Here is an 18,228-nt window from a genome sequence, read left to right as displayed (position 1 = left end):
CCTGATATAGATATTGTACAGAGCAGTTTAGGGGAAGGTATAGAAGGAACATCACATTAAAAGGAGACAATGATCGGCTTCAAAATGCCTCTTTGGTTCTGGAGTATTACAATATCGCCACATAAAAAAAGTCATCCCACGACCCCATTCCTGACCTATCCAGAGAGCAAGTGTGTGTATAAATACTCAGCGTGAGGCCTTGTGGAGGTGGAAACACGCTCTCTGCTCTCCCTCCCCATTCCCTGTCTGCCTGTGGTCCAGGTGTTTGAAATCCACCCTGTCGCTGCCATGGCGACAGTCAACAAAAGCATTGCCCTGCCCGGCGGGTCAGCGATCCCTCTTGTGAGCGAGTCATCACATTGCTAGCGTAGCTTTGCCCATCATCACCAGATACCATAGCAATGAGGAGAGAGAGAGAGAGAGAGAGAGGTTAAGAATCTGCAAATAACTGTTTGAGATACAGAGAGAGGGGCAATAGACTGATTGAAAGAGAAGAAGTTGCAGACAGACGGACAAGCAGGTAGGCAGGCAGGCAGGCAGACAGACAGACCTGACACGGACGCGAGACGCCAATCCAGCCTGATATAAAAATAAGAGGCAAAAACGTGTGGCCTCTTATAAAGTGTGAAGCCTAGACACTTTAGCCACTGCTGGGTCTGAGAGGCCCAGCCAGTCTCCCTTTAGATGCCAGTCTCCCCAAGGCAATATTATAAGACCTTAGATGAGGTTTCAACTTGGCTTTGATGGTGATCTGTTAGGTGGTGCCTCTATCAAAAGCAGTGCTGGAACAAGGATATATGATCTAAAGACTATACCAGGGGTCTGAGCCCGGAGGTCAAGATCCCTGCTGCTTTTCTGTTCTTCTACCTGATGATTAATTGCACACACCTGGCATCCCAGGTCTAAATCAGTCCTTGATTAGAGGGGAGGAATTCAAAATCAGCGGTGGAACTGACTTCGAGGTCCAGATTTGAATGTCTTATATGAAGTAATTTGCACTTCATCAGTAGTCTCCACATCATATTGAACTAAGCCTAAAATGTTGTGGGTCTGTGCTGTCATCTTTTACACTCAGTTTGTTAGTACCGAGTCGGACCCCCCTTTGCCTCCAGAACAGCCTGAATTACTCGGGGCAAGGAAACGTTGCTCAATTGGTATCAAGGAACCTAACGTGTGCCAGGAAAACATTCCCCACACCATTACACCACCGCCACCAGCCTGTACTGTTGACATCAAGCAGGACGGGTCCATGGACTCATGCTGCTTACACCCTGACTGCCCTCAGCATGACGCAACAGGAACTGGGATTCGTCGAACCAGGCAATGTTTTTCCACTCCTCAATGTTTCTAGTTGATAGGAGTGGAACCCGGTGTGGTCGTTTGCTGCAATAGCCCATACGTGTTCAAAGACCAATGAGTTGGACGTTCCGAGATGCTGTTCAGCACACCACTGTTGTACTGCGCCATTGTTTGCGGCCCACCTATTAGCTTGCCTGATTCTTCCCATTCTCCTTCGACCTTTCATCAATGAGCTGTTTCCTCCCACAGGACTGCCGCTGACTGGATGTTTAGTTTGTCGCACCAGTCTCGGTAAATGCTACACTGTCGTGCATGAAAAGCCCAGTAGGTCGGCCGTTTCTGAGACACTGGGACCGGCGCCTGGCACCGACGATCATACCCCGCTCAAAGTTGCTAAGGTCACTCGTTTTGCCCATTCTCACATTCAATCAAACAGTCCCTGAATGCCTCAATGTAGATCTGCTGGCTTTATATGCTGGAGCAAGATACGGCCACAGTCATATCTTAAATAGCTACTATTTTTATTTCTCAAATGGTCATTGAAGCTCGCCTCCCATTCGTCATTCAAGTGCATAGGCAACGGTAGGGAAGGAAACCAGCATTTCTCTCCTGTTCTATTGGTTTTCATATCAACTTTCTTTCGTTGTCCAGAAGCCAAAGGAACAGTCCTGGTCATATTAGCAACCCATCCTAGTGGTTGCATCTTTAGAGTTCCCCTCTAACAGAGATGTTCATCTCTGTCACCTGCTATCAGGTGCTCTGTTTAGAATGGTGTTTCCCCGGGAATTATATTTTAGCAAATGTTGGAAAATGTGGTTTTATTGGCTGCTTCATTACATGAGTTGCATGTTCTGTTAAGGTGAATTACCATAATCTAAACGTGATGTGTCATTCTGAGCACCGTGAGTGGTCGCCCTAATGGGTTGTGCACCCAATGTATATAGGTCCAATACATTTCTGAAATGGCCGGCAAATTAAAATCTTCCCGGTCACATTGTCCGGCGCCACATTTTCCTGACGGAAAACCCTGGACTAGCCCTAGTGTAGAGCCAGACAGAGCAACGCCTGTGATCTACGTGGTAGTTTGACCTACTTTTGTTGAATGCGCCGATTTTAAAATCGCTCACCAAACTACAGGTAGTGCTAGGCTACATTGTATCCCACAATTCTCATGGCTGCGGCATTATAGCTTGCCTAGTTCCCCCGAAACGCTTTCAAGGCTACAGCTGCACTGAGACTCATTACACAACGCACACACCGACACACACCTCTGGCCTGTTCCTCTATATGCAGTGCTAGATAGAGGGTGTGCATGCTGAGTGGCCGTGACACATTATCTGCGCGGCTCAAATAAGCCTCCACGCCCACATACTGTAGCCGTTAATGAGACGGATCCATCAGAACATAGCAGGGGAATGTGCTCTCCTGTTCTCGCCAGACAGAAGGAGAGAGCAAGAGTGAGCTAGAAGAGGGAACGAGAGAGATGGAGCGACTACCAGAGAGAGAAAGTGAGACAGACTGGAGAGAGATATGGAGCGAGGTAGAGAACAGAGCTCCACGCTGGCGAGTGTGTGGTGTCCGTGTTATTTGCGCCACAGCTGTTTAGATTTTACATTGACGAGCAGCCAGTGCAGTGTGTAGATGCAATGAGATATTCAAGAAATAAGAAAGTTCTGCGTGAACTCATGCTTGTCCACTGTAGTTTTGTGTTGAGGAACAAAATCCAAAATCTTTTTCATGGAATGACTGTGCACAACCATTCCAATCTGTGTCATCTTGGGCCAAAGTGCTGGACCCTGACACAGGAGGGGGACAACTGGCACTTTGTTCTAACCAAAGGTAGTCTAAATTCACTCATATTTGGTCCCCCATTTAAAGGTTAGAGCACAGGACGACTGAAGACTTCTGACAAGCTACAACCAGAGAGGAAGAGGCGGAGAGAGAGAGAGAGGAAAAGGTGAAGAGAGAGAGAGAGGAAGAGGCGAAGAGAGAGAGAGAGAGGAAGAGGCGAAGAGAGAGAGAGAGAGAGGAAGAGGCGAAGAGAGAGAGAGAGAGAGAGGAAGAGGCGAAGAGAGAGAGAGAGAGGAAGAGGCGAAGAGAGAGAGAAGAAGAGGCGAAGAGAGAGAGGAAGAGGCGAAGAGAGAGACTGTCCAAAATCTGTCCATAAAAAAATAAGACCATGAAGTGAGGAACGTTTGTAGAGGTTAATGAGTGTCAAATTGAATTGCAAATTTTCTATGTGAGGCTTATTTGATCAAATAGAAGTTTCATTTGATTTATTTTACCTTTAATTAACTAGTCAAGTCAGTTAAGAACCAATACTTATTTTCAATGACTGCCTTGTTCAGGGGCAGAAAGACAGATTTTTATCTTGTCAGCTCGGGGATTCGATCTTGCAACCTTCCGGTTACTAGTCCAACGCTCTAACCACTAGGCTACTTGCCGCCCCGTTGTTAGAGCGGTCGCTCGACCATCTTATCAATATAATAGAAAATCTTCAGTAAAACCAACTACAAGGTTCTACCAATGGTGCTCGTCTCCTTTCCCGAAGTTCACAGGTTTTTCAGAAATCCTGGTCGGAAGATTCTCAGAATCTGGAGGGGATAAGCTGGGAGGGTATCTTCCATCTGGGAATGATGCAACCATGAATTAAGAAAAACCTGGTCATTTTTTTCCAGAATCTCCTTGCACACAATTTCGGAGGGCAGAGCAACAAAAAAAAGAGAGAAGAGACAGAAGAACGCAAAGAGAGAAAGAGAAATTAGAGCAAGAGATGGACAGATGCGTTGCGTTGTGACACCCCACACCAGTACTCTGAGCTAAACTGGGGGTTTCAAGATGTGCAGATCATGCGCCTATAACACTACACTTATATACCAGAGTTGGTAGGTCACAACTCATGAGCAGTTAGGGTGGTAAATCATAGCTGTACTGACAGTGTGCCATTTGGTTCACACAGTCAGGGTTAAGATGGCCTGGTAGAGGCCAGCTAAGGGTAGAGTGGAATCTGGAGACCAGGTCCCTGGACATTTGAGAGGGCACATGGTCCACCCTTCCAACCTTGATGATCCCTAAAGGGACTGAGAGAAAGAACATCCTATGTGGGTTAATGTACCACTGTTCCATAATCTCAGTTTCTGAACAACACTGGCTTTGCCTTTTACTTCACACCCAATGCTGTACACACCAAACAACAACTACATATCTATACTCCAACAAAGCCAACTTTCCCAAATGTCAGCTTTCCCAGCAGTACTGGCTTTTTACCGCTATTCCATTCATCCATAGATTGTTTCCTTGCTCCATATACCTTGACATATCTGGCCATCGCCACAATTCCTAGGCTCCCATCTAGTCTAGAAATAATACAGTTGGATTTACTTTAAAGATTGATATTTGTCTGAGACGCTGAATGAATACACATGAATATAGATACTTAAGCTCGGCATTGGCTGTGTTCGAGGTTTGCACACTCGTAGTTACAAATAGATGTACGCCATTGACATTCCTGAGAGGCCACAGGTCTGTTATTGACCATTACCAACTAGCATTCCAGCGATATGCATCGCACAAAGGGTAAATACAAGTAGATTCGTCACTCACATTTCTTGGAGGATAAAACCAACGTTCTCCTGAGACACCTGTCCCGTCACGGGGTGCCGGAACGTCGTGGTCCTCTGGTTATGGCTATGAGAGGAACAGAGGAGAAGAGAGAGTGAATGGAGGTAGGAGGAGAGAGGGGGAAAAAAAACAGTAGAACAAATTTAGCATCCCTGGCTATCGAATCAGTCGGTGGTCATTGCGTTGGATTTTCACCCCCTTCCGCTCACATGTAGACACAAGCGGATCTTTCTCTAGGGGCGTAGTGGGTTTCAAGCACCAAATAACCCCTTAGTCTCACCCCCCCTGACTTTCTCAGGCCTGTGTAGAATGTGTGGGGTGGCGGTGGCCCCCGTCCTGGACAGCTCGTATGATCTGGCCCTAAAGTGTCAGGCTCAGCACTACATTTCAGACACACACACACGGAGAGAGAGCAAAAGAGACAAAGAGAGAGCAAAAGAGACAAAGAGAGAGCAAAAGAGAGAGAGAGCGAGAGAGAGAGAGCGAAAGAGAGAGCGAAAGAGAGCGAAAGAGAGAGCGAAAGAGAGAGCGAAAGAGAGAGCGAAAGAGAGCGAAAGAGAGAGCGAAAGAGAGAGCGAAAGAGAGAGCGAAAGAGAGAGCGAGAGCGAAAGAGAGAGAGAGAGCGAAAGAGAGAGCGAAAGAGAGAGAGAGAGAGTGAAAGAGAGAGAGCGAAAGAGAGAGAGCGAAAGAGAGAGAGAGAGCGAAAGAGAGAGCGAGAGTGAAAGAGAGAGAGCGAGAGCGAGAGCGAGGTCAGGCCAGGCAAGGCCTCCATTGATTTCAACCTGGGGCCTGCGTCCCTAGGCTATTACTGATATGTACTTCTGCACTACATAGGAAATAGGGTGCCATGTAGGGTGCCAATAGGGTGCCATGGCCCCCTATCAGTGGTGTAAATGCCATTGCCAAGGGGATAAACAAAGAGGAGTGGAGGCAGGGGGGCTGGTCAATAACGCTTTGCTTTGGAAAAACTTTGAAGGCAAACGGCACCCAATGTTTTCCAACTATATACAGTCTTCAACATTCGACTCGTCTCGTGGGAGCTTGCAGAGTGAGGGTGGGTTGGAAAATCGAAGTCACGGTCAAAGTTGACTGCCTATAGGATAAGGCTGATGACAAGTGTTCCATTTATGAAACACAAATCAATCGTAGTGTACTGACACTAAGTGAATCAGTGAAGTTTTTTATTTTATTTTAATAAATTTTTAAAAAAACATTACAATCCACCTGCAGTGAAGTCGCTCGACATTCACATTACATTTTAGTCATTTAGCAGAAGCTCCCATCCAGAGCAGCACACAGGAGCAATCAGGCTGAAGTGCCCCCCTCATGGGCACATCAACAGATCCACAATCCAGTCTACTCGGGGGATCCGAACCAGCGAGTGTTGACATCTCAAAATAACTAGGGAAGACATTCGTGTAGCATCTTCTGATATCGCAAAGCCAATCACCCATACATACTAAGTTCAGTAAGTCTTCAACACGTCTTGCTGTTGCTTGCTATGTGGGTTAAGTCAGTCCCTTTCAGAACATAAAAGGCAGATTTGGATCTTTAAGGAGATCGCTGACGATAGGCAGCGCGTCGTCCCCAGATATCCCAGAGTACCAGGACGCTCTAATCCATTCCTCTTCTTCCAGGGGTTAGGATGTAATCAGTTAGGCCCTGCGTACACCACCAAGGCAGCATGCCAAATGGCACCCCATGCCCTATATAGTGCACTACTTTCGAACCAGTGCCAATAGAGCTCTGGGCAAAAGTAGTGCACGATGTACGGAATAGGTTGACATTTGGGACACAGTCCAAGTGACTTAAAAACAAGCCTTTATAGGGCACACATCGCGCAACACCCTCCCAATATATTCCCTCCGTCAAATCCCTGTAGTTGAGCTGCTGCCGTCCCTGTTCCTGTCGGAGCTGATGTGGAGTGACAGCTGAGAGCTCACTTCCTGGTTAAGGAAGGGAAAAAAGCACTCTGGTCCAATACACACAGGGACGTGTGAAGAGGCTGCTGTGCTGTTAGTTGTCTTGACAGAGGCTGCATCCCAAATGGCACCAAAAGTAATGCACTAAATATGGAATAGGGTGCCATTTGGGATGCAAGCAGAGTTATGTTTCACACAGGAAAATACGCACTATGCTCTAGATACGAGTCTCAGGGGACATATCTGCAACCAGAGGGTCTACCTTAGCATAGACAATTATCTTAGAAAAGTCTGTACTGCTGTCTATGCAAATAAACATAAGTATTAGCGATATTGGCTGAACAGGAATGAATCATTTTATAGTCATTTAGCAATAGTGCTGTCCAGGGGGATGGCAGTAGCACCCACCCTCCACAGTATTTGTCAGCCATGAGCGACAATGGTGACGTGGTCACAGATCCCCATCAAATTCAACAGCAAATGTAATGTTGCAACGATTTGGGATGACCTCAGTGTATTACTTGTAAACAACCAGTGCCAGTCTCAGGGCCCATATCTGCAACCAGAGGGGGAAAAAACAATCTAGACCACCTTTACTCCACACACAGAGAAGCATACAAGCTTTCCCTCGCCCTCCATTTGGCAAATATGATTCTATCCTCCGGATTCCTGCATACAACCAAAAACTAAAGCAGGAAGTACCAGTGACTCAATCTATACGGAAGTGGTCAGATGACGCGGATGCTACGCTACAGGAACTTTTGCTAGCACGTTTTGCTAGAACAGACTGGAATATGTTCTGTGATTCATCCAATGGCATTGAGGAGTATGCCTCCTCAGTTACCAGATTCATCAATAAGTGCATTGACAACATCGTCCCCACAGTATGTACATATCCCAATCAGAAGCCATGGATGAAAGGAAACATCCACACCGAGCTAAAGGCTAGAGCTACCGCTTTCAAGGAGCGGGACTCTAATCAGGACGCTTAAAACAACCCTGAACTTTTTCCACATTTTGTTACAGCCTTATTCTAAAATTGTTTATTTAATCTATTTCCTCCACAATCTACTCACAACACCCCATAATGACAACACGAAAACATTTTGCAAATGTATTCAAAATAAAAACAGAAAACCTTTTGCTATGAAACTCGAAACTGGGCTCAGGTGCATCCTGTTTGCATTGATCATCCTTGAGATGTTTCTACAACTTGGAGTCCACCTGTGGTAAATTCAATTGATTGGACATGATTTGTAAAAATGCACATTACCGTCTATATAAAGGTCCCACAGTGTTGACAGTGCATGTCAGAGCAAAAACCAAGCCATGAGGTTAATGAAATTGTCCGTAGAGCTCAGAGACAGGATTGTGTCGAAGCATAAAGTGTACCATAACATTTCTGCAGCGTTGAAGGTCCCCAAGAACACAGTGGCCTCCATCATTCTTTCTAGAACTGGCCACCCGGCCAAACTGAGCAATCTGGGAAGAAAGGCCTTGGTCAGGGAAGTGACCAAGAACCCGATGGTCACTTTGACAGAGCTCCAGAGTTCCTCTGTGGAGCTGGTAGAACATTCCAGAAGGACAACCATCTCTGCAGCACTCCACCAATCAGGCCTTTATGGTAGAGCGGCCACACGGAAGTCACTCTTCAGTAAAAGGCATACGACAGCCCTCTTGGACTCTGACCATGAGTGACAAGATTGTCTGGTCTGATGAAACAAAGATTGAACTGTTTGGCCTGGATGCCAAGCGTCACATCTGGAGGACAGTGAAGCATGGTGGTGGCAGCATCATGCTGTGAGATGTTAGATATTACTGCACTGCTAGAGCTAGGAACAAACATTTCGCTGCACCTGAGATAACATCTGCAAACCTATGTAGGCGACCAATGAACAATTGATTTGGATATTTTGGGGTTGTTCCGAGCACTTTCCAGTATTTTGAGGGTAGCTATTTTCAGTTGTTTCTGGTATTTGGGGGGTAGCTGTTTGGAGTAGTTTCTGGGTGTTTCTGGTATTTTTTAATGGGCTGCTGTTTGGTATTTTGGGTTGTTTCTGTTCGTTTCTGGTTTGGGGTATTAAGTAAGACTAGATAAATGTTAACTCTTATTATCTGGCTTTGAACATGTTGTGGGAGTACCTAAACAAAGACACAGGTGAAGCGTCATAACAGATAACATCCCTCTAAGAAAAAATGTCTGCTTTCTCTCAAAAACCACCCCGCATGGTGAGAGAAATAACCCATTCCACACTGGCTTTAGCGCTGAGCTCATCCCTCTCCATGTACGGTGTGGTATCTACCTACAGTGCTGAGGAGGTACATAAGGGCACTCAAGTCTTGATTGGCACATCAAGGGAGGTAAACATTAATGTAAACAAATGTTGGTTACTTGGCTACTATGCCCACCCCATCCCAGTGCAGATTACTTAACCTCTTAGAATGTGTGTGTGTGCAAAGGCGTGTGTTTATGTGTAGTAGTAGTAGTAGTAGTAGTAGTAGTAGTAGTAGTAGTAGTAGTAGTGTCTCCATCTAACATCAGCAAGCGCTGCTCACTAAGTAGTGGTGTGAACGTTTAAACAAAATTGAGATCCTTATTTTTAAGTAAAATCCATAACAGAAAAACAATGTTTTTCTTTATGTAGACGCAGAACGTAAACAGCATAGTCTATTTCCGCATCAACTAAGAGCATTGCAGCGCAAAGTTCAATTTCTCCTGTTTGGTGCCCTGGCTACCGTACAGAACAGCGTGAAACGAACCCGTGCACTTGCGCAGATACTGTGTGTGACTGGGAGAGCGAAGTGTTGCATCTCGCTCATCTCAATATCCTAGCCTATTCATTGATGATTGCTTGACGGAAGTTGCTTGACATTGCAAGCCAGGAAATTGCGAGATACAGCATTTCATTGAAAGATACAGGTTTTGACTGCCAATAGACAGGCCTAGTGCACGGTTCTGACTGTCTGCCTGGTGGCCGACTTGCCTATGCGGTGCCCCTCCCGTCGCTCTCCATCCCTCGCTAGCTCGCTAAGAAAGATGGAAGTGTTTGTGTTCTCGGAAGTATGGCAACAAATCACTCTACACCAATCAAAAAATACTGAAACTTGGGAGTGGAGTCCTAGCGGAATCGAATCTTGACACTCAGAAATTGCAGTAGACACCAGGAGTCAGCATGAAAGGAGTCGAGGAATCATTTATTTTTGTGATGACGCTCCTCCACTAAGTCATCATCGTTAACAGTTGTAAAAATGGCAGAGAAAATCAAGCGACAGCAGCGGTCCTGCATGTCAATACTCTGAGAAGTTACAGTTGAAGTCAGAAGTTTACAATCACTTAGGTTGGAGTCATTAAAACAAATTTTTCAACAACTCCACAAATTTCTTGTTAACATAATATAGTTTTGGCAAGTCGGTTAGGACATCTAATTTGTGCATGACAAGTAATTATTCCAACAATTCTTGACAGACAGATTTCACTGTATCACAATTCCAGTGGGTCAGAAGTTTACATACACTAAGTTGACTGTGCCTTTAAACAGCTTTGAAAATTCCAGAAAATGTCATCATGGCTTTAGAAGCTTCTGTTAGGCTAATTGACATCATTTGAGTCAATTGGAGGTGTACCTATGGATGTATTTCAAGGCCTACCTTCAAACTCAGTGCCTCTTTGCTTGACATCATGGGAATATCAAAATAAAATCAGCCAAGACCTCAGAAAAACAATTGTAGACCTCCACAAGTCCGGTTCATCATTGGGAGCAATTTCCAAACGCCTGAAGGTACCACATTCATCTGTACAAACAATAGTACGCAAGTATAAACACCATGGGACCAAACAGCTGTCATACCGCTCAGGAAGCAGACGTTCTGTCTCCTAGAGATGAACATACTTTGGTGCGAAAAGTGCAAGTCAATCCCAGAACAACAGCAAAGGACAATGTGAAGATGCTGGAGGAAACAGGTCCAAAAGTATCTATATCCACAGTAAAACGAGTCCTATATTGACTTAACCTAAAAGGCCGCTCAGCAAGGAAGAAGCCACTGCTCCAAAACAGCCATAAAAAAGCCAGACTACGGTTTGCCACTGCACATGGGGACAAAGATGGTACTTTTTGGAGAATTGTCCTCTGGTCTGATGAAACAAAAATGGAATTGTTTGGCCATAATGACCATCGTTATGTTTGGTGGGAAAAAGGGGAAGGCTTGCAAGCTGAAGAACACCATCCCAACTGTGAAGCACACGGGTGGCAGCATCATGTCGTGGGAGTGCTTTGCTGCAGGAGGGACTGGTGCACTTCACAAAATAGATGGCATCATGAGGTTGGAAAATGATGTGGATATATTGAAGCAACATCTCAAGACATCAGTCAGTAAGCTAAAGCTTGGTTGCAAATGGGTGTGAGCAAGGAGGTCTACAAACCTGACTCAGTTACACCAGCTCTGTCAGGAGGAATGGGCCAAAATTCACCCAACTTATTGTGGGAAGCTTGTGGAAGGCTACCCGAAACATTTGACCCAATTTAAACAATTTAAAGGCAATGCTACCAAATTCGAATTGAGTGTATGTAAACTTATGACCCACTGGGAACGTGATGAAAGAAATAAAATCTGAAATAAATCACTCTACTATTATTCTGACATTTCACATTCTTAAAATAAAGTGGTGATCCTAACTGACCAAAGACAGGGAATTTGTACTCTGAATAAATGTCAGGAATCGTGAAAAACTGAGTTTAAATGTACTCGGCTAAGGTGTATGTAAACTTTCGACTTAAAACTGTAAATGAGAAGGAAATCCAAACTTTGCGAGATGGAATTGAGGTACAGCAATGATGGTTAAGCATTGTCCCTGTACTATCTGAAAGTGACGCACTGTGAGACGGTTGACAGCAGCACAGATGCCATGTGAATTCACATGAAATTTTAAGCATTTTTTGTATGTAATTTTTTCTCTCTCTCCCTTTGTCACATCCCTATAACCAACACAACCGAAAACCAGTATTTAACCTACATTCTCCTAACCTGCTCCCATTTCAGACTTAATTCAAGTCTCCCGAGTGTGTGTGTTTACTGTAAAAGCAGGCTGCTGTGTTGTTTGGTTAGCGGTGCTATTGAAGTGCTGTGCTCTGTCAGGGGCTCTGTACCGAGTCCTGTCAGGACAGCAGCAAAGGGCTGTTATTGTTCGCACGCACGCGCGCACACACACACACACACACACACACACACACACACACACACACACTTTTCTTAAAATACGCCTACAATAGGCCTAGGCTTAAAACGGTTTCCTTTTTTCTCATCCAGTACAGTATGCATTTCCCTCTGAGAAACCAGCTTTCTCCTATATCAAAACCACTATCACTGAGTGAGAGAGAGGCTAAAAAGCTCACCAGTGTCAACCTGTGAAAATGCTTCAGTGCATGGTTCAAGCAGAACTGTGAACTCAAGCAGTGCACTGAATAGGGTGGCATTTGGGACGCAGGCCATGCTGCACACTGCTCTCTGTCTGGCGGCTCTCTGCTTTAAGTTCCTACACATGCAGATAAGAGTCATTAGTGATGCGAGATGAAGATTGACTGGACAACATTGTGCAAATGCCTGTTGATAAAGTCTTAGTCCATTCTCCCATTTTCTCATGATGAAATTAGAGAAGAAAAGAAGGGCCCGTATTCACAAAGCGTTTAAAAACATTTAAAAAGGCAAAACTGATCCTAAACCAGCACTCCTACAAGACTGAATACAGGCCCGTAATAAATTAACCGCTGTCCATTTCTCTGTCGGAAGTTTACATTACGCGTTAGCCTCATACATTTAAACTCAGTTTTTCACAATTCCTGACATTTAATCGAAGTAAAAATTCCCTGTCTTAGGTCAGTTTGGATCAGCACTATTTTAAGAATGCGAAATGTCAGAATAATAGGATTTATTTATTTCAACTTTTATTTCTTTCATCACATTCCCAGTGGGTCAGAAGTTTACATACACTCAATTAGTATTTGGTAGCATTGCCTTTAAATTGTTTAACTTGGGTCAAATGTTTCAGTTAGTCTTCCACAAGCTTCCCGCAATAGGTTTGGATAATTTTGCACCATTCCTCCTGACAGAGCTGGTGTAACTGAGTCAGGTTTGTAGGCCTCCTTGCTCGCACATGCTTTTTCAGTTCTGCCCACAAATTTTCTATAGGATTGAGGTCAGGGCTTTGTGATGACCACTCCAACACCTTGACTTTATTGTCCTTAAGCCATTTAGCCACAACTTTGGAAGTATGCTTGGGGTCACTGTGCATTTGGAAGAGCCATTTGCGACCAAGCTTTAACTTCCTGACTGATGTCTTGAGATGTTGCTTCAATATATCCACATCATTTTCCATCCTCGTGATGCCATCTATTTTGTGAAGTGCACTAGTCCCTCCTGCAGCAAAGCACCCCCCAACCCATGATGCTGCCAACCCCCGTGCTTCAGTGTTCTTCGGCTTGCAAGCCTCCCACTTGTCCCTCCAAACAGAACAATGGTCATTATGGCCAAACAGTTCTATTTTTGTTTCATCAGACCAGAGAACATTTCTCCAAAAAGTACGATCTTTGTTCCCATGTGCAGTTGCAAACCGTAGTCTGGCTTTTTTATGGCAGTTTTGGAGCAGTGGCTTCTTCCTTGCTGAGCGGCCTTTCAGGTTATGTCAATTTACTCTGGATATAGATACTTTTGTACCTGTTTCCTCCAGCCTCTTCACAAGGTCCTTTGCTGTTGTTCTGGGGATGATTTGCACTTTTCGCACCAAAGTATGTTCATCTCTGAGAGACAGAACACGTCTCGTTCCTGAGTGGTATGACGGCTGCGTGGTCCCATGGTGTTTATACTTGCATACTATTGTTTGTAGAGATGAACGTGGTACCTTCAGTCGTTTGGAAATTGCTCCCAAGGATGAACCAGACTTGTGGAGGTCTACCATTTTTTTCTGAGGTCTTGGCTGATTTCATTTGATTTTTCCATGATGTCAAGCAAAGAGGCACCGAGTTTGAAGGTAGGCCTTGAAATACATCCACAGGTACACCTCCAATTGACTCAAATGATGTCAATTACCCTAACAGAAGCTTCTAAAGCCATTACATAATTTTCTGGAATTTTCCAACCTGTTTAAAGGCACAGTCAACTTAGTGTATGTCAACTTCTGACCAACTGGAATTGTGATACAGTGAATTATAAGTGAAATGACCTGTCTGTAAACAATTGTTGGAAAAATGACTTGCACAAAAGTAGATGTCCTAACCGACTTGCCAAAACTATAGTTTTTAAACAAGAAATTTGTGTTGTGGTTGAAAAACAAGTTTTAATGACTCCAACCTAATTGTATGTAAACTTCCGACTTCAACTCTACACCCCCCCTCCCCTCATTCGGAAAGTATTCAGACTTATTATCCATTTTTTTTTTACGTTAAATCAAATCAAACTGGAGCAGCAGCACGGCCAGGTGGACTGGGGACAGCAAGGAGTCATCAGGCCAGGTAGTCCTGAGGCATGGTCCTAGGGCTCAGGTCCTCCGAGAGAGAGAGAGAAAGCCGACAGCCTTGTTTTTTTTCCCCCTCATCAATCTACACACAATACCCCATAATGACAAAGCAAAAACATGTTTGTAGATTTTTTTGGCTATTTTATATAAATAAATAATAATAATAAAACTGAAATATCACATTTACATAAATATTCAGACCCTTCACTCAGTACTTTTTTGAAGCACCTTTGGCAGAGATTACAGCCTTGAGTCTTATTGGATAAAACGCTACAAGCTTGGCACACCTGTATTTGGCGAGTTTCTCCCATTCTTCTCTTCAGATCCTCTCAGGCTCTGTCAGGTTGAATGGGGAGCATTGCTGCATGGGTTCAAGTCCGGGCTCTGGCTGGACATTCAGAGACCTGTCCCGAAGCCACTCCTGCGTTGGCTTGGCTGTGTGCTTAGGGTCGTTGTCCTGTTGGATGGTGAACCTTCACCCCAGTCTGAGGTTCTGAGCGCTCTGGAGCAAGATATCATCAAGGATCTCTCTGTACTTTGCTCCATTCATCTTTTCCTTGATTCTGACTAGTCTCCGCAACCTCCATGCTTCACCGTGGGGATGGTGCTAGGTTTACTCCAGAAGTGATGCTTGCCATTCAGGCCAAAGCTTTCAATCTTGGTTTTATCAGACCAGAGAATCTTGTTTTTCATGGTCTGAGTCTTTAGGTGCCTTTTGGCAAACTCCAAGCGGGCTGTCATGTGTCTTTTAGTGAGAAGTGACCGCAGAGTGCTGAAGCGCTTAGCAAGTCTGTCCTCGGTTGCAACACTGACTACCGAGTTCCAAACTGCCTCTGGAAGCAACATCAACACAATAACTGTGTCAGGAGCTTCATAAAATGTTTTTTTGTGGCCGAGCAACCGCACACAAGCCTAAGATCACCATGCGCAATGCCAAGGGTCGGCTGAAGTGGTGTAAAGCTTGCCGCCATTGGACTCTGGAGCACTGGAAATGCATTCTCTGGAGTGATGAATCACGCTTCACCATCTGGCAGGCCGACAAACTAATCTGGGTTTGGCGGATGCCACGAGAACATTACCTGCCCCAAGGTATAGTGACAACTGTAACGTTTGGTGGAGGATAAATAATGGTCTGGGGCTGTTTTTCATGGTTTGGGCTAGGCCCCTTAGTTCCAGTGAAGGGAAATCTTAATGCTACAGCATACAATGACATTCTAGACGATTCTGCACTTCCTACTTTGTGGCAACAGTTTGGGGAAGGATCTTTCCTGTTTCAGCATGACAATGCCCCTGTGCACAAAGTGAGGGCCATACAGTCAGCTCGGTGTGGAAGAACTTGACTGGCCAGCACAGGGCCCTGACCTCAACCACATCGAATGCCTTTGGGATGAATTGGAACCCCTACTGCGAGCCAGGCCTAATCGCCCAACATCAGTGACCGACCTCACAAATACTCGTGGCTGAATGGAAGCAAGTCCTAAAAGCAATGTTACAACATCTAGTGGAAAGCATTCCAAGAAGAGTGGGGGGACCAACTCCATATGAATTAATGCCCATGATTTTGCCATGAGATGTTTGACGAGTAGGTGTCCACATACATTTGGTCATGTAGCGTATCAAAGGCTAAATATGTTGGCTTTGAACAGCAGGTTACGTCACAAATGGCACCTTATTCCCTAAATAGTGCATTACTTTTGACCAGTGCCCATATGGTCCTGGTCAAAATGTATGCACTAAATAGGGAACAGGGTACCTTTCGGGATGCAGCCTCTTCTCCTCACTGACGTCTCATCCAATCCTAAGTGGAGACATTTGTCTCCGTATCTACTGGCGTGAGACAGCTGGCAGGTTTGCGAGAGCTGCGCGCTGAGGAAGACAGATTGCTTCAAAACATCTATTTGGTGAGTGGGTGTGTGTGTGTTCAGTCAAAAAGGTCAGGTCTATTTAAAGGTTTCCAGATGAAATGTGTTTGAAATGCAGGGCGGAGGACAGATGTAGGGACGGAGGGAGGGGAGGGAGGGAGAGAAAGGAGGGCGGTTGTTGGTGCATTCTGAGGGACAGAGCGAGGTCATTCCCATTCAAAGTGCGGAGAGGTGTGGGTGTGTGAGTGTGCGCGCGCATGAGTCGGTCCGTCTGTCCATGTATACGTGTGTGGCATTCGTTTGTATGGGTATCAGTGTGTGTGTGTGTGTGTGTGTGTGTGTGTGTGTGTGTGTGTGTGTGTGTGTGTGTGTGTGTGTATATATATATATATATAAAAGTTGGCGTGTGTAATGCTATGTGTGTGTGTGTGTGTGTGTGTGTGTATATATATATAAGTTGGCGTGTCTAATGCAATGTGGGTATCAGTGTGTGTGTGTGTGTGTATACGTTGGCGTGTGTAATGCGATGTGGGTGTCTGCGTACGTGGTGGCAAAGACAGACATTTAAAGTAGCCCTTTGAGTGGAGCAGCTATGTAGGCTCTGAATAATACAGCTAATAATTATCCTTCCATCCCACATGCTGGCTTTTGTTAAAGAGATGAAGAGGCTCCGGTGTCATCAGAAGTTGAGAACTCGGAACACCAGCACTCTCCTCCAAAAGAAAACTGTTTCAACGCAGACTTTGAACTATTGTTAAAAAGGCACAGATTGATTTCAAGAGGTGGGTAGTTAGGACTGGATATACAAGCCTCCACACACAACCATCACACGCACACCACATACAGCATGTACACATTCGTACACACACGTAAAAGTGAACGTGCACACAATCACACACACACAACCCTGCCACGGATTTGTAAAACTTTTTTTTAACTAGGCAAGTCAGTTAATAACAAGTTCTTACACAGTGGGTTAATGGTCTGGTTCAGGGGCAGAACGACAGATTTGTACCTTGTCAGCTCAGGGGATTCGAACTTGCAACCTTCCGTTTACTAGTCCAACGCTCTAACCACTAGGCTACGCTGCCACCCCTAAGTCAAATACAGTGGGAGCCAGGCTAGCAACAGCAGCAAGCAGGTTTATATGTTGGCCTTTTCATCACATTAAAAAAAGGCATCACTACAGTCAGTAGGCACCTCAGCATGCTAGCGGCTCCTGTATATGTCGTCATTGCGCTAACGCTAGTTAGCGATGGCTCCAGAAACTACGTTCAAACCGCACACAGAGATACAGCACCAGTAAAACGTTTGGACGCACCTTCTCAATCAAGGTTTTTTTTATTTTTTTTATTGTATTTTCTACATTGTAGAATAATAGTGAAGACATCAACACTATTAAATAACACGTATGGAATCATGTGGTAAGCAACAAAACAAAAGTGAGATTCTTCAAAAGTAGCCACCTCTTTGCCTTGATGACAGCTTTGCACACTCTTGGCATTCTCTCAACCAGCTTCATGAGGAATGCTTTTCCAACAGTCTTGAAGGAGTTCCCACATATGCTGAGCACTTGTTGGCTGCTTTTCCTTTCACTCTGCAGTCCAACTCATCCCAAAACATCTCAATTAGTTTGAGGCCAGGTGATTGTGGAGGCCAGGTCATCTGATGCAGCACTCAATCAATCACTCTCCTTCTTGGTCAAACAGCCCTTACACAGCCTGGAGGTGTTTTTTGGGTCATTGTCCTGTTGAAAATGATAGTGAGACTAAGTGAAAACCAGATGGGATGGCGTATTGCTGCAGAATGCTGTGGTAGCCATGCTGGTTAAAATAAATCACTGACAGTGTGACCAGCAAAGCACCCCCACACAATCACACCTCCTCCTCCATGCTTCACGGTGGGAACCACACGTGGAGATCATCTGATCACCTACTTTGCGTCTCACAAAGACACGGCAGTTGAACCCCCCCCCCCCCCCAAAATTATGTGGACTCGTCAGACCAAAGGACAGATT

The 18,228-nt window shown here is 45.0% G+C and overlaps 1 protein-coding gene across 50 annotated transcripts in view; it reads right to left on the bottom strand.

The window, feature by feature from the left end:
* The window catches only part of LOC110492194 (pleckstrin homology domain-containing family A member 7), a 155,431-nt gene that overhangs the window by 62,273 nt on the left and 74,930 nt on the right, over positions 1-18,228 (bottom strand). For all 50 annotated transcript variants that reach the window (XM_021566298.3, XM_021566289.3, XM_090202891.1 and 47 more), the window contains one exon: positions 4,903-4,986. In XM_021566298.3, coding sequence (XP_021421973.2) covers positions 4,903-4,986 — 84 coding nt within the window. The remainder of the gene's footprint in view (positions 1-4,902; positions 4,987-18,228) is intronic.

This window comes from Oncorhynchus mykiss, chromosome 2 (genome assembly GCF_057628025.1).
Source record: "Oncorhynchus mykiss isolate SJ-2025 chromosome 2, ASM5762802v1, whole genome shotgun sequence".
Taxonomy (NCBI): domain Eukaryota; kingdom Metazoa; phylum Chordata; class Actinopteri; order Salmoniformes; family Salmonidae; genus Oncorhynchus; species Oncorhynchus mykiss.
The sequence above is the reverse complement of the archived record's forward strand: the minus strand, read 5'-3'. Positions and strand labels throughout refer to the sequence as shown.